The sequence below is a fragment of the Exophiala xenobiotica genome, assembly GCF_000835505.1.
Source record: "Exophiala xenobiotica strain CBS 118157 unplaced genomic scaffold supercont1.2, whole genome shotgun sequence".
Taxonomy (NCBI): Eukaryota; Fungi; Ascomycota; class Eurotiomycetes; order Chaetothyriales; family Herpotrichiellaceae; genus Exophiala; species Exophiala xenobiotica.
Genome location: NW_013562493.1, coordinates 2,118,038 through 2,139,266, shown reverse-complemented (window position 1 = coordinate 2,139,266; position 21,229 = coordinate 2,118,038). Strand labels below are relative to the sequence as shown.

At 50.9% G+C, this 21,229-nt stretch overlaps 10 protein-coding genes across 10 annotated transcripts; 5 read left to right on the top strand and 5 right to left on the bottom strand.

The window, feature by feature from the left end:
• Positions 1-204: 204 nt before the first annotated feature.
• Positions 205-1,140, top strand: PV05_02991 (uncharacterized protein; the record flags this gene model as incomplete). The annotated part of the gene is made up of 1 exon (XM_013463609.1): positions 205-1,140. One exon carries the CDS (start codon positions 205-207, stop codon positions 1,138-1,140), a length of 936 nt encoding a protein of 311 aa, XP_013319063.1.
• A 568-nt stretch (positions 1,141-1,708) lies between these two features.
• PV05_02990 (uncharacterized protein) lies at positions 1,709-3,963 on the bottom strand (the record flags this gene model as incomplete). The annotated part of the gene is made up of 13 exons (XM_013463608.1): positions 1,709-1,970; positions 2,021-2,127; positions 2,205-2,299; positions 2,381-2,530; positions 2,596-2,674; positions 2,728-2,962; positions 3,016-3,128; positions 3,187-3,227; positions 3,326-3,372; positions 3,421-3,509; positions 3,556-3,623; positions 3,676-3,755; positions 3,806-3,963. 13 exons carry the CDS (start codon positions 3,961-3,963, stop codon positions 1,709-1,711), a joined length of 1,524 nt encoding a protein of 507 aa, XP_013319062.1.
• Positions 3,964-4,611: 648 nt separating this feature from the next.
• Positions 4,612-5,511, top strand: PV05_02989 (uncharacterized protein; the record flags this gene model as incomplete). Its single annotated transcript, XM_013463607.1, has 2 exons — positions 4,612-4,996; positions 5,051-5,511. The coding sequence occupies 2 exons, from the start codon at positions 4,612-4,614 to the stop codon at positions 5,509-5,511; spliced, it is 846 nt and encodes a 281-aa protein (XP_013319061.1).
• A 278-nt stretch (positions 5,512-5,789) lies between these two features.
• On the top strand, positions 5,790-6,747 carry PV05_02988 (uncharacterized protein). The gene is made up of 4 exons (XM_013463606.1): positions 5,790-5,972; positions 6,076-6,158; positions 6,254-6,519; positions 6,611-6,747. The coding sequence occupies exons 1-4, from the start codon at positions 5,894-5,896 to the stop codon at positions 6,633-6,635; spliced, it is 453 nt and encodes a 150-aa protein (XP_013319060.1). The 5' UTR covers positions 5,790-5,893; the 3' UTR covers positions 6,636-6,747.
• PV05_02987 (uroporphyrinogen decarboxylase) lies at positions 6,467-7,942 on the bottom strand. The gene is made up of 3 exons (XM_013463605.1): positions 7,824-7,942; positions 7,729-7,770; positions 6,467-7,667 (listed from the first exon to the last, which is right to left on the bottom strand). The coding sequence occupies exons 1-3, from the start codon at positions 7,876-7,878 to the stop codon at positions 6,667-6,669; spliced, it is 1,098 nt and encodes a 365-aa protein (XP_013319059.1). The 5' UTR covers positions 7,879-7,942; the 3' UTR covers positions 6,467-6,666.
• A 129-nt stretch (positions 7,943-8,071) lies between these two features.
• PV05_02986 (uncharacterized protein) lies at positions 8,072-11,647 on the bottom strand (the record flags this gene model as incomplete). Its single annotated transcript, XM_013463604.1, has 9 exons — positions 8,072-8,642; positions 8,692-9,423; positions 9,474-9,888; positions 10,715-10,754; positions 10,806-10,978; positions 11,035-11,195; positions 11,269-11,334; positions 11,386-11,434; positions 11,551-11,647. 9 exons carry the CDS (start codon positions 11,645-11,647, stop codon positions 8,144-8,146), a joined length of 2,232 nt encoding a protein of 743 aa, XP_013319058.1. The 3' UTR covers positions 8,072-8,143.
• Positions 11,648-12,112: 465 nt separating this feature from the next.
• Positions 12,113-13,730, bottom strand: PV05_02985 (uncharacterized protein). Its single transcript, XM_013463603.1, has 5 exons — positions 13,264-13,730; positions 13,086-13,211; positions 12,943-13,024; positions 12,779-12,885; positions 12,113-12,706 (listed from the first exon to the last, which is right to left on the bottom strand). The coding sequence occupies exons 1-5, from the start codon at positions 13,591-13,593 to the stop codon at positions 12,302-12,304; spliced, it is 1,050 nt and encodes a 349-aa protein (XP_013319057.1). The 5' UTR covers positions 13,594-13,730; the 3' UTR covers positions 12,113-12,301.
• Positions 13,731-13,959: 229 nt separating this feature from the next.
• PV05_02984 (60S acidic ribosomal protein P0) lies at positions 13,960-15,795 on the top strand. Its single transcript, XM_013463602.1, has 5 exons — positions 13,960-14,144; positions 14,196-14,358; positions 14,411-15,091; positions 15,145-15,343; positions 15,521-15,795. Exons 1-4 carry the CDS (start codon positions 14,064-14,066, stop codon positions 15,165-15,167), a joined length of 948 nt encoding a protein of 315 aa, XP_013319056.1. The 5' UTR covers positions 13,960-14,063; the 3' UTR covers positions 15,168-15,343; positions 15,521-15,795.
• On the bottom strand, positions 15,651-16,924 carry PV05_02983 (uncharacterized protein). The gene has a single exon (XM_013463601.1). The coding sequence runs from the start codon at positions 16,784-16,786 to the stop codon at positions 15,857-15,859; it is 930 nt and encodes a 309-aa protein (XP_013319055.1). The 5' UTR covers positions 16,787-16,924; the 3' UTR covers positions 15,651-15,856.
• A 206-nt stretch (positions 16,925-17,130) lies between these two features.
• On the top strand, positions 17,131-20,685 carry PV05_02982 (uncharacterized protein). The gene is made up of 2 exons (XM_013463600.1): positions 17,131-17,224; positions 17,566-20,685. Exon 2 carries the CDS (start codon positions 17,640-17,642, stop codon positions 20,532-20,534), a length of 2,895 nt encoding a protein of 964 aa, XP_013319054.1. The 5' UTR covers positions 17,131-17,224; positions 17,566-17,639; the 3' UTR covers positions 20,535-20,685.
• Positions 20,686-21,229: the final 544 nt, after the last annotated feature.

Sequence of the window (21,229 nt, the reverse complement as noted above, 5' to 3'; positions counted from 1 at the left end):
GCTCCGGTGTGCGGAGTCTGGTTTTCGACGATCCTCCTCGTGGCGATGGCGCCAGACAACACACCATTAATATTTATTGCTAGGTTGGTAGATGTACGTCTTCACACCTCTGCAGATAGGAATCCTCAAGTAAACACTGCCATCCTACCGTTAGCACTTCTGCCGACGAGCTAGTCACACAGCTCCTTCCATTCTTCGGTGACCATGGCACCATCAGCGACAACCACAGCCACAACAGCAACCCAAAATGGGACAACCACTCTTAAGGCCGAGAAGGACCCGCTAATGGAGTTCAAATACGGTGGCTACAAGCAAGTCGGCCCCAACTCGAAGGACATCTACCAGATCCGGATCCCTGAGTTTCGCAGCCTGGAAGACGAGAGAGCCTTCCGTAAACTACACCAAGCTGCTGCCCTCCGCTGGCTCGGTGCTCAGGGCTACAACAACGAAGGCGCGGGCGGCCACGTCACGGTGCGAGACCCCATTTTGACTGACCACTTCTGGATCAACCCGCACGGCAAATCCTTCAGCCACATGCGTCCTGAAGACCTCGTCCTCGTCAGTAAAGACGGTGAGGTCAAGGAGGGCGGCAACATGCACTCAATCAATCCCGCCGGGTTCGTCATCCACTCAGCCGTGCATGAGGCCCGTCCCGATGTCGTAGCTGCCGTTCACTGCCACTCGGTCGCGAGTAAGGCCTTTTCGTCGCTGGGCTGTGAGTTGGAAATGATCAACCAAGACGCCTGCCGATTCTACCAGGATCACGGCGTCTACGCGGGCTTCGGCGGTATCGCCTGGGACCCAGACGAGGGCGAGCACATTGCCGCTGCGTTGGGAGATACCAAAGGCGTCATTCTACAGAACCACGGCCACTTGACGGTCGCAAAGACTGTTGACGGTGCGGCGTTCTTGTTTGGCGCCATGGACCGATGTATCCAGGCGCAGCTCCTCGCTGATGCCGCCGCTGCCGGCAGGAAGACCTCGACGATTAAGATCGGACATGAGGAGGCATTGTTCTCTCGGAATCTGTACAACGATGAGATGGTGTACATCATGTTCCAGTCGGCGTTTGAGGACGTTGTCCGTGCTTCAAATGGTGAATTGCCAATGTATGTGCAGGGAGAGATCCGACGAGTATAGCAAGTATGAAGGAGACCTCAATGGTCGGAATGTCTTAGTCTGTTGAGGATAGTGGCAAGATAGCAAATCAGTCGTTCAAGTATCAAGTATTTTACTCGCCTCTGGTTATTGCGTGTGCAACTACAGTATTTCCTATCTCCCACGTCTGAAAGTGTCTTTGGCGGTTCGGTTCAAAGAGGTCTACAAGTCACAATCCGCTCGACGCCGGAGGACCAAGGGAGGGCTGGAGCTACTAGCAAAACAAGCATCTTCGTCTAAAGTAAAACCCGGACGGACATATTTCATGCAAGCTGGTTAGAGCGTGCGCAAAGATCCAGAATCAACTAGTATCATTTTCTCCGGAAATGGCCAATATAGCATTCGAACTAAACCAAGAACTTGGGCATACTGGATGCGTCTCCTCTCGCTTGCAGCGGTAAAGCCGAGAGAACCACATACAAGATTGCCAACGACCCAGCATGCCCAGTGAGCCCCAGCTGCCTGTGTCCGCCAGACCTCACCTTCACGCTCCACCCCACCAAAGCTGACTTGCTCTATCCTTCGAGGGCGCGCACCATCTACGTGTCCTTCAAAGCTGGTACCTGAAAGTGAGCGCACGGTCGCCCTTGTCGCTCAACTCTTGATTGGTATACGCCAGCTCCTGCTGGCAAGCGAGTTCGCGTCTCTTGTTGATGCGCTTGTACACAATGATCAAGACGACGTCCGCAAGTAGCGCGAGCACGACGAATCCCAACTCGACGCCATGACCGAGGAGGAATTGAGGACTATCTTGGCTTCTGGAAATGATTCGGTGCAAGGTCAGATTTGCGATATTCTCGACGATAATAGTACTAGTACTAGTACCAGCATGAATGGGGCAAAAAGAAAGCAAGAAACTCACCTGTAAAAGTTGGAGGCCATTGCACCGCTGAAGTTGCCCATACCGATGAGGAAGGCAACGCCTGCGCCTCTCTTGTATGTTGGGGCGAGGTTGTTTGCGATCCATGTCTGCAGGAAAGGTCCCAAATTAGTTTGCGAGGCGTGGACGGGGATGGGACGTGCTTAATTCGGCAGGTAGGACTTACGATGATGAGGACGTAGGCCGGATAACAGGAGCACGTTGCGAGGAAAACACCTGCGTACACGACACCCGGCACGCCGCCTACCCCGGATCCGATAACTGTTCAAAGATGCCAGGTTAGGAAAACATGCTGGCATCGCCATACCTAAGGTAGGTCTGAGAGTGAGAGTGACCACTTACCAGCCATGACAAACCCTGCCAAAGTGGCCAACTGAAGGCCCAGAACGAAATTTCCCCGGTTCTTATAATTGTCGGAGAAGAATGAGGTGACGATAGTGGCTATGGCCGCTGCAACGTACATTGGAATCGTCAAAATGTTTGACGCGGTAGCTGTTCGGGGTTCAAGTCAGACTGGCAACTTGCAACAGCAGAGCAAAGCTGAGCAGGACACGTACATGTATAGCCGAGTTCGTTGATGATGGTCGGCAGGAAAAAGGAGATGCCATAAATGACACAGGAGGCTCCCCAGTTGGACTGTAGACATCGGCTTAGTCGGTACACGCAAGTGTTTCTGTGAGTGGACTTACCAAAATAGCCAAGTAGATTTGCCAGTCTGTGACCGCTCGGCGGACGAACTTCCACTGGAATTTGTCGTTCTCTTCGACCAATCTGTTGGATTGCTTCGAGCCATGATATTTCAACTGGTGGAGAATCCAAGTCCTCTCCTCGGCCGACAAGAATTTGGCGGTGTCGGGGAAGTCATAGATGGTGAAGAAGGCGAGTATGGCGACAACAACGGTGGCCAATCCTTCGATGATGAAACTAGGTCGAGTCAGTATTCGTGATGCTTTGCCGACGACCGGAGAGCTTCATACATCCATCGCCATCCTGCATAATTTCCAATCCCGTCCATCTTGTTGATGGCGTAGGCGAGAAGTCCTGAGAATGCTCCGGCGCCACTCGCTGCGCTGAAGAAGACGGCTTGTCGCTGCGTGTACGTCAATACTGATACCAAGAGCTGAGGCTGTAGCAACGTCGGTACTTACATAGCCCAAGTCCGATGGGCAATACCACATTGTGAGATAATCTGCAATGAATCAGCAAGATGTACAGATCTGAACAGGAGCAAAAGCATTGCTTTTTTCCGTAATTGGCACAGGGGCTTCTGGAAGGGTAAAGACTTACAAGCTACGCCAGGGTAGAGTCCCGCCTCGGTCAGCCCCAAGAAGATGCTGGTTTCGTCAGATGAGATCGAAGTTGGGCAGCACTAGCTATCTCACCGGCAAATCAGCAGACCATGATAACCTTGCACAAGACCCATGCAGATTGTAACTATGCCCCAAGCAGCCACGATGGACGGTAACCAGACCTGAAATTCAGTCAGAGGATGTCAAAAACGATCGAAATCGTCTCACAGAAGGTCGGAGCCTCTTCAGTAGTAAATTGGAGGGGATCTCAAAAGCGATATAGGGGAAGAAGAAGACTGCACGATGAAGTGAGCTCAGGCAAACTCTGTTGGGGTCCATCGAACGCACCAGTCAAGCACAAGTTGTACTCGTTCCCTGCCAGGCCAAGGTCTTTGGACATGCCCAATACCTTCGCATTGCCAATGTTTCTGCATTGTGTCAGCTCACATGTAGGTATCCTGGAAGAAGTTGACTTTACCCTCGGTCAAGGAAAGCAAACAGATAGAGTATCGTCAAAACCGGCATGATACGCAGGTCCATCTTTCTGAGAACTCTGGACTTGTTCACAGACTCAACGCCCAAAGCCATTCCAACATCCGCCGACTGGGTTTCCAGATGACCAGGCTCATCCTTCATTTTCTCAACGTGCAAGGGGATCATTTTCTCTGTCATGTTTTCCGCAACGGTAACAAGGAGGATTGCTCTCTTGTCTCGATTCTGTCACGTGGGTGAAAGAGAGTCAAGTTTCATGCTGCTGCGCAACAACGAGACTGAAGGGAATGGCCAGTTATGTGTACGATCGTCTGCAGGAATTGGAGATACTGGATAGGCTGGACAGTAGCGCTCAATCATTTGTCCATCAGGTTGGCGCACTCCGTGTAGACGACGAGCATGATGCGGAGGTGTTTTGTGGAGAATAACGCGGAGTCGCACCCTCGGGGAGACGGCCGACAAAGCCTCGAATGGCTCGGGAGGGGCACCGCTCACCAACAAGGCGACTCTGGCACACTCTAGTGAGGAAAGCACAGCCTGACTTGGCAAGGTCTTGGACAGAAGCGAAGCGGGACCGATTTGAGCGACCCTTGCAGTACTGCATGCCGGCAAGTGTTTGAATATTGTATCCAAACAGCCGAGAAGAAATGGTCAAGTACTGGTAACTTAGTGCAGCAAGTGGGTTGTTGTAGAGTCCAGTACAACGCTCCAAGCATCATTGGAAGATTGACTGTTACTTGTCCGGAGCAAAGAGGCAGGGGAGGGTGAAATCTGGCTCATTCCTTGTTCAAGATGGACGGCCAATCGTCAAGCATAGTTCCCAAAGGAACCTGGGATACGCACTTACATGTTCTTGATCCGGAGACATTTCCATATAAGCCTGACAGGACATACACGCCCGCAGCTGCCGTTCTTGAAGATCTCATGACATCAACGCTGGCAGATTGCTTCTTGATCGTTCAAGCGTCGGTCGAAAATGGGATGGAGGCGACATTGCAACATCTGCAAAATGCCAGCAAGCAATTTCCAGACAAAGCGTTCCGCGCAGAGATAGAGATACCTGGTGGGGCAACCTTCACGGACGAAGAATTCAAGCATATGAGCGACCTTGGGGTAAGGGCGGTTCGCCTTCACGGAGAGATCGGCATGTCTGGAGATATCCTCGAGGGGGTCAAAGGTGAATTTCGACGCCTTGCATCGTATGCAAGGAGAGCTGGGTGGTACATCTCAGCCATGTGTCCATTGAACATCTGGAACGACGTCGGTGAATGGCTGGTCACGTCGCCTGAGATGCAAGATATCACCATCATAGTCGAGCACAACGGCAGAATCGACCCGACAAGGGATATAGCAAGTTATCCCGAGCTCGACACTTTGTTGGACCTCTTGTCAAGACATCAATCCAAGTTCGCTGTCAAGATATGCGGCATCAACCGACTAGAAAGCAGCAGTGACACTCCGGGAAGAATATCCAAGATTCCTTCGGCAGTCCTAGCAATAATCCAAACGGTACCGGATTTGGTCATATGGGGCTCAGACTGGCCGCACACGGATTACAAGATTCATGGGACGCAGTTCGCAGCCAACAAAGTGGTGGATTTGTCGAATGAAGTCAAACTGTTGACTGAAGCCTTGACACCGGAACTCTGCTCAAAATTGTTTCGGGACAATGCGGCGAGGCTTTTCACATAGACAAGAAAAAGAGCATTCCATAAGGAGTCTGGTCCAAGCGTGTGCGCCGTTTTCACGGCCAGCATTTGAGGTTTGGAAGTGAGTACAGAAGGTGTACGGAGTACCCGAGCTGGAGACAGGAAGGTTGAAGCGGGAGGGCTTAAAATGGCAATGGCTGAAAGTTCTATTTCTAACCAGATGTTAACGAGAATATCCGCCGCCTTTGCCGCCTTAGCAAAGATAGACCCCGAGTCCCGTAGCTTGTCGACTGTCATGCCGGAGATGTGCGAGATAAAGATATTTCGTGTAATTATGTTTGCTATCGCCATGGCAAGGTCCTGTGCAGATAAATTAGCATTTGCCAGCCTCATCGTTTTTGTACTGACCTATAAACTCGAATAGCATGTCGGAGACAGATCCAGGCTTCCTTGCTGCTGTGGAGGAAGCTAAGCAGGGCTTCGGGGAGGGTGGTGTGCCAATAGGTGAGTCTGAGCCACTGAAGTGTGCAAGCTTGATCTAGCGTGAGCTGCGATCTTTGAGTGCGAACGAAGCCTCGGTGCTGATGAGAGATGTAACCGATGGTAGGAGCATGCCTCGTCTCCAAGGACGGCAACATCCTCGGCAGAGGACATAACATGCGTGTGCAGAAGGGGAGTGCCACATTACACGTAAGTCGCGAATGAATAGAGTCCCACAAGAAACCCCTCGTAGAAGAGACTAGCAGGGCAACATATCGTCAGAGACTGAAGAGTTGTATATGTAGGGCGAGACCTCCGCGCTCGAAAACTCAGGACGCCTTCCGGCGTCCGCATACGCCGGTGCGACGATGTACACGACGCTCAGCCCTTGCGACATGTGTACGGGCGCGTGCATTCTGTACAAAATTGCACGCGTGGTGATTGGAGAGAACAAGAACTTCGTGGGCGGCGAGTCATACCTGAAACAACGAGGAATCGAGGTCGTGGTGCTGGAGAATCAGGAGTGCATTGGCTTGATGAAGAAGTTTATCGAGGAGAAGCCTCATGTCTGGTACGTCCATTTTCATCCAGCAATCATCCTTCATTCGAGTTTCCAGCCCTTTCGCCAATTGTAAGAGACCGGTGCCTAAGACTTTCGACAGGAACGAAGACATTGGCGAACAGTGACCATGATTTGGATTTTTCCCTAATAAACTCTTTATTTTCCACCTGCGCATCTATGTACTTCTTCAAAGAAGAACTTCAAGTCGTCAGGATTGACGCCTGGTGTGATTCCGTGTCCAAGGTTGACAATCCATCGTTCTTTTCCCCCACCAAAGCCTTGGACCATATTCTCCACGACGGATGTGATAGCCTCGTGTCCACCGTAGAGTACACCCGGGTCGGCATTGCCTTGCAGAGTAACTCGACCTCGAGCTACTTTTACAGCTTCAGATGGGTCATGTAACCAGTCGAGGCCAACAACATCGTAACCGGAGTCGCAGAGTTCGTCAAGAGCATACCATGCCCCTTTGGCGAAGACGACCATGGGCACGATGTCCTCGCCCATCTCCCGGAGACGTTTAGGGAGATTCTCTGAAATGTATCGGAGTGACGGAAGAGCGAGCTCTTTGAAGGAGGATGGCGACAGTTCACCAGCCCAGGAGTCGAAGACTTGTATGATCTGTGCTCCGGCAGCAACTTGTAGCGCCAAGTACTCAACGCATATTTCTGATATCTTCTTGAGCAAGACCTTGCTTTCTTGACGGTATTTGTAGACCCAGGTCTTTGCTTCTCTGAAAATTTTCGAACCACCGCCTTCGACCATGTAGCACAGCAGGGTCCAGGGTGCGCCGCAAAAACCATAGAGTGGTACTCGTCCAGCGAGCTTTTCCCGTGTCATTGTGATAGCTTTGTAGACATAATCTAGCTCTTTCGCAACATCCACATCTCGCTTGACAATCTCTTGGTACTGTCCGTCCGAAGGCGAGCGCAGCGGGTTGGGGAATTTCGGTCCAACCCCATCGACCATTTTCACTTCCATGCCCATGGCCTGCGGAATGACGAGGATGTCGGAGAAGATGATTGCGGCGTCGATGAGGCCATCGTATCGGTCGATAGGTTGAAGGGTCAGGGTCGAGGCGATTTCTGGAGAGCGGCAGCATTCGAAGAAGTCACGATTTCCCTTTGCTTCGTGGTATTCAGGAAGATAGCGGCCAGCTTGAGTCTTGTCAGCTTGAGACTTGAGGACTGGGAAGAAAAGGCACTGACCGCCGCATACCTTGTCGCATCACCCACATGGGCGGCCTATCGACCTTGTCGCCTGGTAAAGTCAGGTCCTGATCAATGTCCTTCATTCCATTTGCACGAACGCACCACGCGCTGCCCGCAGCAAGCGGTCATTTTTCAACGGAGGAAACTCTTTCTTCATTTTGAACGTGGCAAATACTCAGACTGGTTCGTCTCGAAGAGTCACGCAACGAATGGAGTGAGAACGACTGAGTGCTCGTAACTTCAATGCGAGAAATGGCGTTGTCAGAGACTCTGCAAACTGCGACCTTGGCCGAGGTTTAACCGCCACCTATCACAGCCTCGTAGGCACGAGGCTGTCAAAGTGAGGTGTCTCGGTGGTGGACGAAACCAATTTGCATTGAGGAACAATGGCCTCTTCAGTAATATTGCTAGCAGCTCGAAGTTCACGCAGGGGCAGGTGTGATCTCCTCAACGTCTTCGTCTTCAGCGTCCACGGCCGACTGACCCTTCCTCTTCCTCAAATTCTCCAAGCTGTAGAGCTGTTCCCCTAATGCACTGTTTGTACTTTTGCTGTGTGATGAATCTCCCTCTACCAAATCCACGCTCTCGATACCTGGCACTGCATTGTTCAAAAGCATGGCAAGGCTTGACCTTTCCCATCGCAGTGCTGCTTCCCGTCCTTCTTCAGGCTGAGCTTCACCATTGGTGGTCTCAGACACGTCTGAAAATAGTTCGAACGTCTCGAAGAAACTTGACTCAGGTGTTGCTTCGGGCCGGACATCTTTAATTGAACCAGGCTTATGCACCGTATCAATACTGACCACGATCTCCCACAACGCCGGCCCAATCGCAACGTCCAAAGCATTTCCGCCTAATACCACTGTCTGATGATGCCGTAGCTGGCCTTCGTCGTTGAGACTGTAGCTTAGAAGAATCGGAAGGCTGACTATATGTCAGTCATTCCAAAGATTGAGTGCCAAAGTAGACTTACCCTTCTATCGCCACGAGTAGCAGATGCGGCGGATGACGGGAGTATGGCGACTTTCCACCCACAGTATAATGTACAGGCCAGATATTGGAGACAGCTAGTCGATCTAACGAACGCTCGCCGCCGTTGACATCTAACAGCCTGCTGATGTCTTGCCGCACATCTCCCGCGAAGAGTTCTTCATCGATCAAGTGTCCCGTTCGCCAACGATATACTTTCAAAGAAGGTTCACCGCTTCCCGCAACAAGAAATTCGGCATTCCAAGGTGGGATACATAGCTTAGTGACGAACTCGCGATGGCCCAAGCAATAAACTTCGATGACATGAGCTTGAGAAGTACCTCGGGAAATCCTGATATGCTCATCCCGGTCGGCGGTCAAGATATACTGCTTGCGTTTGAGTCCGTCCTGGACTTCGGCAATGGCGACGTCTGTCAACAGCGAGACATGGCCCAGCAGCAGTTTCAACTCAAAATTCGGGCCTTCCTTCTTAGGTTGAGATATCTTCCTTTCACGTTGCTGTTTCAGGGCTTCCAAATTGCCCTTAGTATGAACTGTTAATTCGGTGGCTGAAGGAGTGTAGAGTGTGTCCTGTCCGTCTTTGTCCAGCTTCCGAGGTACCCAGTCACCGCTTGGATGTAGAGGTAGCAAATAGACATCTCCAAACTTGTCACCAACTAGAATGTTCTTCTCATCTGGAGTCAAGACTATTGCACATATGCGTTTCGGCATGGACCTGCTTCGTGTCAGCCTCATAACTGGCCGACATACAAGTTGCCGACTTACCTCTGGCCTTGCAGATTCAGAACGCCGGTAGTACCGACACTGAACACATTTATTGACTTGTCCTCGGCCGTCACAGTAATGACTGTGGCCGCATTGCTGGTCACAATGACATGCGTCACGTTTGGTAGCTTCGAGTCCTCCACCTTTGCCTTCCGTCGTTCTCCCCTCTTACGGTCAGAGATGATCTCAATCGACTCCTCTATGTCCTCCCGCGCTGGCTCGGCCGGGCCGTCGTCTTCCATTCGGCGCCGTTTGGCCGGCGGACCCTCGTCGCCATCAGCCGTGCCGGCGTCTTCATCCTGTGCGTCTGCCCCCTTCGAACGTGGCCATTGATCCAAAAGTGAGCCATCTTTGAGATTGAACGAGCTAATGACGGGACCACAGGCAGCAAGCAGAAATGGCTGCTGTCCATCCACTGGTTGGACACAGCATAACGTTTGGAAGGGACCTCGACTCATTTTCTGTGGCCAGCTTCCTGAAGATCTCACTCCCCAATCTACATTTGCTAAAAGTCAGGTTACGGTTCTGATCGCATGGCCATGCACGAAAGAATATTTCTGAAGAGTTGCATTATCCACGCACTGTGTTTCACCGTAGAGGCTTGCCAAGAGCTGTGACTCAGCCCAGCGCGGCCAAGATAAGGAAGCGGGAGCATGATCCTTCATGAGCCTCGACCTACTACTCGTTTCACTTCCGATCCTCGACGACTGATCGAAATATATCACCCTTGAATACAATAATGCAGGCATCCCTCCGAGTCAATGCTTCGGAGTATCTGTCAGTTCCATTCATCTCCTCTCAATCTGATGACGGCGCTTTGAAAACTTGATAAGAACTCTTTCCCTCCTTGAAAATCATCCTCATCGATGTCTATGAAACCCTCCTTGGCTTGAGAGTACGGAACGATGGCGAAGGAACGGCCTAGTAGTAGGTTCAGTGAGAGACCCACGTCTGCTTTTCCGGGACTTTACCATTGATGGTTTTGTCGCATGATACTCTCATTGCTGCTGCCAAGCAGCTCTCTACAGTCGCGAACTCAATGCCTTTGTTTCGTATCGCTTCATAAATGGCCGTTGATTGAATTACTGTGCGCACATACCTGCCAGTGAAATTTCAGTCTATGCTGATCGGGCTAAGGGAGCTTCTCTTTGGAATTCAAGGGCAGAAAACGTACGTTGGTGCGATATACGCTACTCTGATACCTTGGTGGTGACACTGGCGTCTGACCGACCTCATCATACCTCTGAGACCGAATTTTGCAGCGGAGTATTCCCAGCTACTCTGTTGCAGGGTCAGATATACTGTCAAGAACAGGGGCTGGCAGAGCTCTACCAAATTATCGACATAACCAACAAGGCTACCACCGAAAATGAAGCAACGGTCTCTTTGGGCTTGTAGGGGACTTCTGCGGAAGTAATGTACTGCAAGTTTGAAAGTGTACATGACACCAATGAGATTTATGTCGATAATGTGCATACTGGGTTTCGTTGGCTTTGCGAAAGGATCTGGTGGAGATTTTATCAGTGTGACCATTTCGGAGAGCCAATCTTGAATACCGCACCTTCCAAGGGCATCAGGGGATCTCCCGACCCTCTTCCAACTCCTGCGTTTGCAATGACGATGTCAACGCTCTTGTGAGGAGACATCAAGATGGCAGTCTCGAAGAGGCGCACTTGGTCTTCCCAAGACCTTGTGTCGCATTTGACGAATACTGTTTTCTCCCTGTTTTGCTGGTAAGCAGAATTGACCATCTTTGGATCACATGGGCCAATCCGTCAACAGGAGCTTGCCTTACGAAGATAACTCGTCTTCCAGTTGTCTACCCTTTTCTTCGTTGATGTCGCAGAACGTCACGAATGCTCTGCAAATCGTCAACAAGACCATTCACTCTTCTGCCTCCTGCAGAACCTACCCAGCCTCAACAAAACCCCTCACGTAGGCTTCCCCAATACCAGCAGCACCTACGAAATTTCAGTCGTGCTCTCTCGCATCGAGCAGCCAGCATTTCGCCCTTTCAAGCAGGAGTCTATGCAGCGGGTAGGGCGGCAAAAGGCTAAGTTCTCTAGGGTTTACTAACCACCAGTAACGACAACACTCTTTGCTCTGCATTGACTTTTGTCTGGCGCAACGCTGCAATCCACGGGGCCGCTGTATGAGTAGGCTTGTGCGGACATATTGAGATCTAGCTACTTGAAAGCGTGTTCCATTCAATGCAAACAGCAACTCATGACTGATACCTGGAAGATTTATTTGATCTTCATTCTTTACTCTTCGATTCCCCTCACCTTTCGCGGAGCATGGCGCGGCAGCGCTGATCTGGAGATGCGGAGGACATCCGGCATCAGCCTTCCCAGCTGCGTGCCAGACTATTTTTTACTGCCGACTGATAGCCGGGACTGCCGACCTCGTTGTGACCCATCTGGCTGAGCTCCCAGGCCCCGTGGCCCCTTACAGAGAACAATAACCGACGTACTCAATCTCGTGATTGAGAATTTTCAGACGCTGAGTCCGTCTAAACTATGCCATTGGTTTTATCTGCAGGCTCAGAGGCCAAGGCAAATACGACAATTGGTCGTTCAGATGGGGTATGCTTGAAGTTTCAAACAACACTCGTGACTATAGGGTCGTTCCAGATCGGATCTGATCAGATATACGGTATCTTAAACCTATATAGCCTACGTTGAACATCTAGCTAGGTTAGGGGAAATGTGCACCTCGATTAGATCAAGTGACTTTGCCATTCGTTTTGTCCAACAGGCTTTCCAGTAACGGGTTATGGCCCCCTCCGGTCTTGAAGAATCCGCATCACTCTCTGTCACTGCTCCGTGCTATTTCTTGAGGTGTTCAAGTATCAGCGCCGTCTCTTCGTCGGCAGCATCGAGTATATGGCTCGGCGGATATTCTGGTTGCCACCCGGCCTTTTCGCCATGACGAGCTGTGAATGTACATAAACCCCCAAGCTGCAGAGGGACAAGTTCTTTGGGGCAACCCAGTGCCTCACCCATGTCGCTCATAGCTTTGTCCGAAGCTGGCTCGACTGTTGCATCAGAGATGACCCCTCTTTTGGCCAAAGCCTTAGCGATCCCAGCATATAAATCTTCCCAAGCAACACTGCCCGGCGAAGCCAAGTAATACCCATTCTTACCACAACCTGGACTCTTATCTGAGAATATCTGCCGGAGTAGGTCCAAGTAGAGTTTCGTGTTGTCAAGAACATGGCACACAGGCCAGGTCTGTTGCGCTCCATCGTCAGTCACAATGACCTACGAAACAAAAGCTTCAGACCTCCAAGGAGGAGGACTCACCGGTCGACCGAAGTCTACGCTGTGGACACGTCCCACTGCTTTTGCAGCCTTTACAATAGCCACGGTCTGAATCGAGATAGGGTTCCCGAAGCCTTCGCCCTTTCCATCTACACACGCAGTGAGTTAGCCCGAGGCGATCGCGTCTACGGTGGGAAAGAACTTACAAACAATGCAAGGCACAAAGATATAGCTGCGCACTCCTAAGGACTCGGCCTGCTCAATCACCGTGTTATTGGTTTCAACAGCCTGGCAATCAGTCGTTAGAGATCGACATTGGACGACAAGATTCTCGATATTCCGATCCTACCGATTGCAGAAGAGGAATTTCAGATCTTTGAGACTTCTGAATTTCGTAAAGCCCCGGCTCATCGTCGAAAAGCGGCCTGTCTGTAGGTGCGCCAGCATGGCTCGAGAATATTTTGGCGCCACTGGTCTTTCCAAGTAATCAGCATAGCATTGCTGTTTGCGATTTTCCGACAACTTACATGCAGAAAATGGACCTCTAGGCCTGTAAGCTTCTTCACCTCGGCAAGGGCCTTGATCAAAAGCACTTGCGAGTCCGAATTCATCGCATCAATCAGGAAGAACACGACGTTGATCTTGTTTTCAACAATAGCTTCGCGCGTTGACGCTTCATCCTTGACATCGAAGCTCAAGGGCTCAGCTCCATATGACTTGACCGCCTTGCCTTGATCATCTGTCCGCACGAGGGCATACAATTTCTCATGCGGCGGCAGATTGGCCGTCTTCCAGCGAGCCAGCAGTGTACCGCCGAGGTAGCCCGATGCTCCGGTCAGGAGGATTCTGTGCGACATGAACGAGTGTTTGAGCAAGGATACTAGTACCGGAGTATGGGCGTGTGCCTTCGCGAATTAAATCCCTCTCTGGTCTAGTATTCCCAGGCGTCGCCCCGATTTACGAACAGACATCACGGCTCTTGACACAACGTCACTCGTCGCCTGTAGATATACGAGATATCCCCAAGTCTCCAACAGCATCAGCTCTAAAGGCTCTCCATTCCCCTCATGATTATTCAGCCGCAAGAGCGCACACGTGAATCCAGGAGTCAGTAGTGCGAAACGATCCGATTTAGGTTAGCGCCGTATACCGCAATGCTTAGGTAAGGTGAGCATCTCCAAAGTGCCAAGAGTTGCACCTCACACACCCCATGAATTTTTGAGCGCAGGTTGATTGGAATCACAGTCTCATCGCATAAAGACCACTTCAACCTCACTATCGCATTACTCTTTGCCCTTAAACATCCTAACTTCATCCTCAAGAAGTCATGGGGGGCAAGACTGGAACCAAGGCTGTGTACTTCGACAAGCTGAAGGGCTTGCTCGACGAGTACAAGTCCATCTTCATCGTCGGTGGACTTTGAAATCCTCGAATTGCGGCGTACTGACAGAAATCGCAGGTCAGCGTTGACAATGTCTCCTCGCAACAGATGCACGAAATCCGCCAGTCCCTCCGAGGCGAAGCAGTGGTTCTGATGGGCAAGAACACCATGGTCCGACGTGCGCTCAAGGGATTCATCAATGAGAACCCGGAGTACGAACGTCTCCTGCCTCACGTTAAAGGTGCGTCGGGCGCTGGGATACACCGTGAAAATTACACTTCTGACGTTTGCAGGGAACGTTGGCTTCATCTTCACCAACGGCGACCTCAAGGCCACCCGTGACAAGATCCTTGCGAACCGAGTTGCGGCGCCTGCCCGTGCTGGCGCTGTCGCTCCTGGCGATGTCTACGTCCCTGCCGGAAACACTGGTATGGAACCTGGCAAGACATCCTTCTTCCAGGCTCTCGGTGTCCCCACAAAGATTGCTCGTGGTACCATTGAAATCACCACTGATCTCAAGTTGGTCGAGGCTGGCGCAAAAGTCGGTGCCTCAGAAGCTACGCTGCTCAACATGTTGAACATCTCGCCTTTCACGTACGGCATGAAGGTACAACAAGTTTATGAGGAGGGTCAGTCTTTCTCCCCGGATGTCTTGGATGTCGAGGAGAGTCAATTGCTCAAGGCATTGTCGTCTGCAATTGCAACCATCACCACCATCTCCCTTGCCACCAACTACCCTACCCTGCCATCCGTCATCCATAGCTTGATCAATGGCTACAAGAAGGTCATTTCAGTTGCGCTTGAGATTGACTATAGCTGGGAGGCGATCGATGAGCTCAAGGATCGCATTGCCAACCCTGACAAGTATGCCTCCGCTGCGCCAGCAGCTGCCGCCGCTTCGACGGAAGCTGCCGCACCAGCTGCGGCCAAGGAGGAAGAAAAAGAAGAGGAGAAGGAAGAAAGTGATGACGAAGGTGAGTTTCCAGACCCTTCGTCTACCCTGCTATTATTTGCTGACGTGTCTCAGGCTTCGGTGGACTGTTCGACTAAATACCTTGAACATCGCGCGTTGTCGGGAGATGCAATAGGGAATGTCATGCCAAATACAGCTAGTCCAATAGACATGCGACATAGGAGCAAAGACATGAATTGCACACCACCACAATTGATTTTGATGGCTTCTGACGTGACACGCTGTAGTACGATCTTACAGCTCATATACCTTGGTAAGCACGATCTCTTTCCTTTGATTCCCCAATGGTGTGATGATACATTTTTAACCCCGAGAACTTGTTCGATGATGAACAAAACTACGCAACAACACTCTAATTTTTTACTGACTACCAATACTCTCTGTTGAAATCCTTGTGTATTGTACGATCCATACTGACTGCTTCTAAAAGTAGTTGATCTCACGAGTGTTCTTCCAGCTCCCTTTCCCCGACGGGTGGCCCTCCGCATAGCGTGCACTGCGATACCGTGTGACAACGACTTGTCCCCTGTACTTCTGCAGGGCCCTTTCCGACAGTGTCGGCCTTGTCGAGGAGGGCTGATCTATCTCAATAGGATTCGTAACGGCGATATTATCGGTCTATCAGATCTAGCAGATAGTCCCGTAGTGGGCACGCGAGTATGGAGGCACATGAAACATACGTTGGAGACAGAAGTCCATCTCTAGTACGATTGTCGTGGTCCATGATGCAGAACAACTCTGTCGCTCGAGCATTTATGCATACTCTCTAGGCAACGAATTCTCGAGGCTTCCTGTCCTCCTTGGCTGCCTCTTGCTTTCCCTTCTCGTCCCAATTGATCAATTCTATCTGCGACTCAACGCTCTGCTCTCGTGATATCTCAGACGTCGTATCCTGATCGGTCGACCCCCAAGTGTCTCTGTATCTGGCCCATAGATGATCGACCGCTTCACCAAACATATTGTGCCAAAATCTCTTCTCGTCGTACTTCTCCAGGCCCAGAGTTTCGTTCATCCTGCTCACAGTACCCGGTCCTTGTTCGCTCTCAAGCCACTCCAAGAACCATGCAGTCTTCTGGTAGCCTTCATCCCATTTCTGCCCTCTGTTTTCAGGTGATCGGCTCCAATGCGGTGGGGCAAGTCCAGCTTTCAGGCGAACGAAATCGGCAATGCCCTCGATGAGGCCTCCTGGAGCAGTACCCTGAGCATTGTTCTGGAAGCAATGGACCATTTCGTGAGTGATGACACCGGAAACCTCGTGGCGTATTCCAGTCGGGTTCCTGGATAGGACACCTTGCACGTAGTCAAGGGATAGGTGGATCTCTTTGTGAAGGTCATCCAGCTGCAGACCGCTGGTGTACGCGACTCCGCCCATCGCTCGGAGTATCACTGTGACAGATCTGACTTTGGGAATATTACTCAAGCCATAGGGCACGTAAAGGTGGGCGAGAACATGCTCAACAGCACGTGCAAGGTAGAGCCCGCTGTCCAGAGAAGAAGACGCGACTTGACTGGCTGGATGGCCGATATCGTCCAGATGGAGTCGGAGAGTAGGTTTGTGGTGCAAGTGAGGGATTGGAACAGGCATGTTGGAGGTCCTCGAGGATTGTATCCGCATGGATGACTCAATCGACGGCGTGCGCAACTTGACGCCTAACGTCCAGTTGCAATGGATTTGACAATGGAAAGGCTGAAACATGCGGTTCAAGCTTATGGACAGTCTCGTCCCATTGACCGGGATTCGATGGCAATACCGCGGGTCTTGGGTATCCTGATCGAATCCCGGATGCTGATGGGGTGGTTCATGGGAAGGCTGGCCGTGGCTGTTCAACAAGTGGAGGTGCGTCGGAAGAAACAAGCCACTTGACTCGCGAGTCCGAAGTTTGGGGCGCCACGGAGCGCGAGTGAGCGCCACACTAGCGCTCCCCGTCATTGGTCGATGGTGAACTTCATTGCCAAGAACACTCTGAGGCTCGTGGTCCTCCCAAAACAAACAGCGATCACTTACCAGCGTGACCTCTTCTTCTCTCTTTTGCTTTGTACCAAACTTTCAGAACGCCTCAAGACCCATGAGGACCGTCGCTGAGTGTCATCAACAACATTGCGGTTTCGGAGAGGGTTGATTTCGATTGAACTGGTATGTCCCGTCCGCCCATAAATATGGCCGCCCATCCCATCTTCCTCTTTCTTTCTTTCTTCACATACATTCTACACTTGCATCACGTGACATTGTTCCCACTCCATCAACATCAACAACACTTTTACACTGCAAAGCTCTGTTGCTTCGCTGCTACTCTCTATACTCTTCATACTTTTCAAACAACTCATACTCAAATCCTACCTGTCCAAACCTTGCCCTTGTTGACCTCCAGTTCAACATGGAGTCACACAGGGCTGGCGTTGCCAGGATGGATTTTTGTATGCCTTGTTTCCTCAGTGCACCGTCGGTATAGGTTACTGACATTGCTCGTTCCTCAGTCAAGAAAATCGATAATTCCATTGCGACTGCTGGAAAGACTGTCTATTTCTCCCTCGTCGCCACCAGAGCCAAGATGCTCGGAAAAACCTATGTTGACGTGCTCAACCTTTTGCAATACGAATTCACTCTTCCTGAGAACGAGGAGACCTGGAAAAAGCGCCAAGACCTTCTCTCTTCGCTCTCCGACATCTTCGAACAACGCAAGGAGAACAGTGTTCTTCCACGAGACTTTGTCGAAAGAGTCAAAGCCATCTTGCCCCAAATTGTGGAAGCTGCCTCCTCTGAGCGGACCACCTTGTCTGCTTCAGCCTGTCGTACGCTCTGCCACATTGCGAAGAATCTCGAGAATCAAATCCTACCTCAACTCGACATCCTTCTTCCTGCACTCCTAGTCCTTTGTGGCTCTACCAAGGGTGTCAACCAGAAGAATGCCAACGATGCTATCACCGTCATCTGCCAGCACGCCGGCTACAGCCCACGTCTCTTCTACCACATTTGCTCTGCTTTCAGAGACAAGAGAATTCCTCCTCGCACTTTTGCACCGGAATGGCTTCGCATCCTTCTCAAAACCTACCGCACCCAGATGGATGCAGAGAAAGATGGTCACGCAGCACAAAAGGCCATCTTCCAGGGCCTTACCGATGGACAAGTCAAAGTTAGAGAAAACTCTCGTGCAGTCTACTGGGAGTTCGCCAAATATGACGTTCAGGGAGCTCGTATGATTATGGGTGGCCTCAATTCTCACGCTCAAGCTGCCCTCCGTGACGATCCTCACAATCCAGACAAATCTACCAAAGGCTCCAGAGCTCCAAGGCCAGACTCTGCCCTTGCTCAGATCAAAGCACAATCAAAGCAACGGTTGCAACAACATCGTGGGTTTACACCAGCATCAGTCAAACCGGAAGACTTCATCTTCGGCTCTTTGGAGGGCATCAATCCCACGGCAGATGACAAACAACCTGCTCCCAAAGCTGCTTCCGAGCATGCCAAAGACAAGCAAGACAAACACGTCCAAGAAAACTCTCATCCGAGCGAGCCAGCAGGAGGCTCTCGTCATGGTTCACGTCCAAACTCCCAAAAGTCCTCCAAGGACTCCAAACTCGACAATGCCAAAGATCTCAAGACTGCGAGTCCGCAGACTGAGGCACGTCCATTGTTGTCGGCACCGGTCAGAAGAGGCCGCATTGTTGCTACACCAATCTCTGCTGTCTCAAACACCTCTCAGCGTCCTGGGTCTCGTGGGGAACCCACCAAGAAATCTGTTGACTCCAGAGACAAGGGTGCTACTGAAAAAGCATCTGGTCGGCAAACTCCAGTCTCACATTCCAACAAAGACTCCATCTCGTCAACTGCCAGCCACCACCGCAAGACTGCGAGTCGTCACGAGACCCTGAAAGCTGAAGCAAAGGAGCTTTCGGCCTCTACAAACCAATCACATGGCAGGAAGACTGGTCGGCAGACACCAGTTATTGCGGAGGACAAGGAGCCAATTGCTCCTCCCATTGCCGAGCCTGTCAAACACGAAGAACGTCAAATTCCGCTCATTATCGAAGAGAAATACATGTCGGCTCCTGCTGTCTACAAAGACATCCTCAAGGAAAACGTGCTTGGCGAGCAGCCACCTGCTGCATCGACCTTGCCGCTCCGTCCAGTTCAAGCGCTCGCACCCGAGATCCAGATGCCTCTACCAGGACCTGCAACTGACAGCTTCACAACCATTGAATACACTCCGGAGGGCAAGGAGAACACCAACATTATCCAAAAACACACTTACAAATCCCCAACTCGATCATCACATCGATCACCAAGTCGTTCACCAAAACGACGTAACAGCATCGCATCTGCCAGAAAGTCTCTGGCCACCGCCATGGAATTCCTCCGCCATGGAACCCTTGATGCTCTCGGCTATCGCAGGCTTAGAAAGCTACTCGAGAATCATCGGAGTGTCTTGATCACTCGCCAGTCACAGTTTAACGAACTATTTGAACTCCTTATCACCAACCTGGCATCCTTGGACGAGATCGCTGAACGCAGAGATAAGAGGATCGGCAACCTCAACCATCCTGCCTACAACAGACACACTATTGTTATCATGTTGATGGATCTCTTTGATCAATATCCTCAGTACCCCGAGCCACAGCCAGGCATGACCTTGTGTGCACTTATTATTGCAAGATGCAATCACACTACTGGTTTTGCGTCAGCTCTTACAGCCATCGACATTACTGCTCGCAACCTCTGTATGACCACCCCAAATCCGCTGCCTACTATCGACGCAGTCCTGGACACACTACAATCGATTGAAAATATCATTAACGATAATGATCCTATTATTACACCTAAATCAACTACCACTCTCCTTTGGAATAGTCTTCAGAGCGTTGCAACAGACTTTGGACCTGAAAAACCTCGCTTCTCCACCAGACTACCTGTTATTTTGGCCTTTGGGTTGAATCTGCTCAACTTCCTCCTGGCCCGAGTCTCTGCCTGCGGTCAGACTCTCTACACCATTCAAGAGGACCGTTTGGCGTCGTATGCAGAACACCTGCTCTCAACCTACTCATCCCTCATGAGACGACACATCATCACCTTCTGCAAAGCACTCCATTCCATCATCAAGCCAGAGAGAAGATTCTACAACTACTTCAGTAAGGAATCAGACAAGAACCTCATTCATTACTATGTGGCTGGTGCTTCAGGTATGCCCAGTGGAAGCTTGGGTAACACAGGAAGAGTCGTTATGCCGGACGAGGACTATGATGACATGCATATGGAATCAGAGCCGTCGACATATGATCCTGGCTCGCAGGTGTCCGCCGATTGGAAGCTCCTTGGAACTACGTTGAGGCACGGAGTCTATGGACAACAGATGGGTCCAGGGACTGTTGATGTTACAAGGGTTGGTTTTGCTTCGTCAGAGGAATCTTCAGCCAATTGGGAGATCCTGGGAGTCACTGCTGATGAATGAAGGAGCGACATTGTATTATTACGAGTATTATTATGAAGGGCATGGGTATCCTTATTATTGGTTATGGGATTGGTTATGGTTATGGTTATGAGAAGGAGTTCAGACTCAAATGATGGAGACACAGAACTTCAATGAAGGCGTTTGACAATTATGATGCTCCTGTATTCCATGGTCCATGCCCGTAGTACTCCCAGTGTGTACATCGTACTCCGTAGATGATGTTAACGGAGTGCGGAAGATGGGTGTTTCAGATTGTTCCTTGACATGGATGATGATGGAGGAAAGCAAGGAAGCAAAGCCATATTTCTAGCCTGGATTGCGTACCCAGTGCTACGTGTGCTCATCGAAGGTCCAGTGAAACGGTAGATCCTGCAAGTGGCCTGGGTTAATCTGCTCAGCTTAGCTGCCTTGTTAGACCACGTGGGGGTCGCTTGCGAGTGTAACGAAGAACGACCGTGATGTGGTGGCACGACATGTTGACGTTCGGGAGAGACGGCTCAGAAACTTGGGAGGTCAAGGGCTGACATGGTCCTAGCAATATTGTGACAGGCAAGAGGAGTCTTCTGTCGCCCGCCACGAGATAAGGGGAGTTGCAAGAGGGAAGAGAGAAGCGGGGAGATCTCTCAGTTGCGCCGAACTCTGGAGAAAGGAACTGCTGCATGAAATAGGGAGCCGAAACCATGAGCAAGAGACGA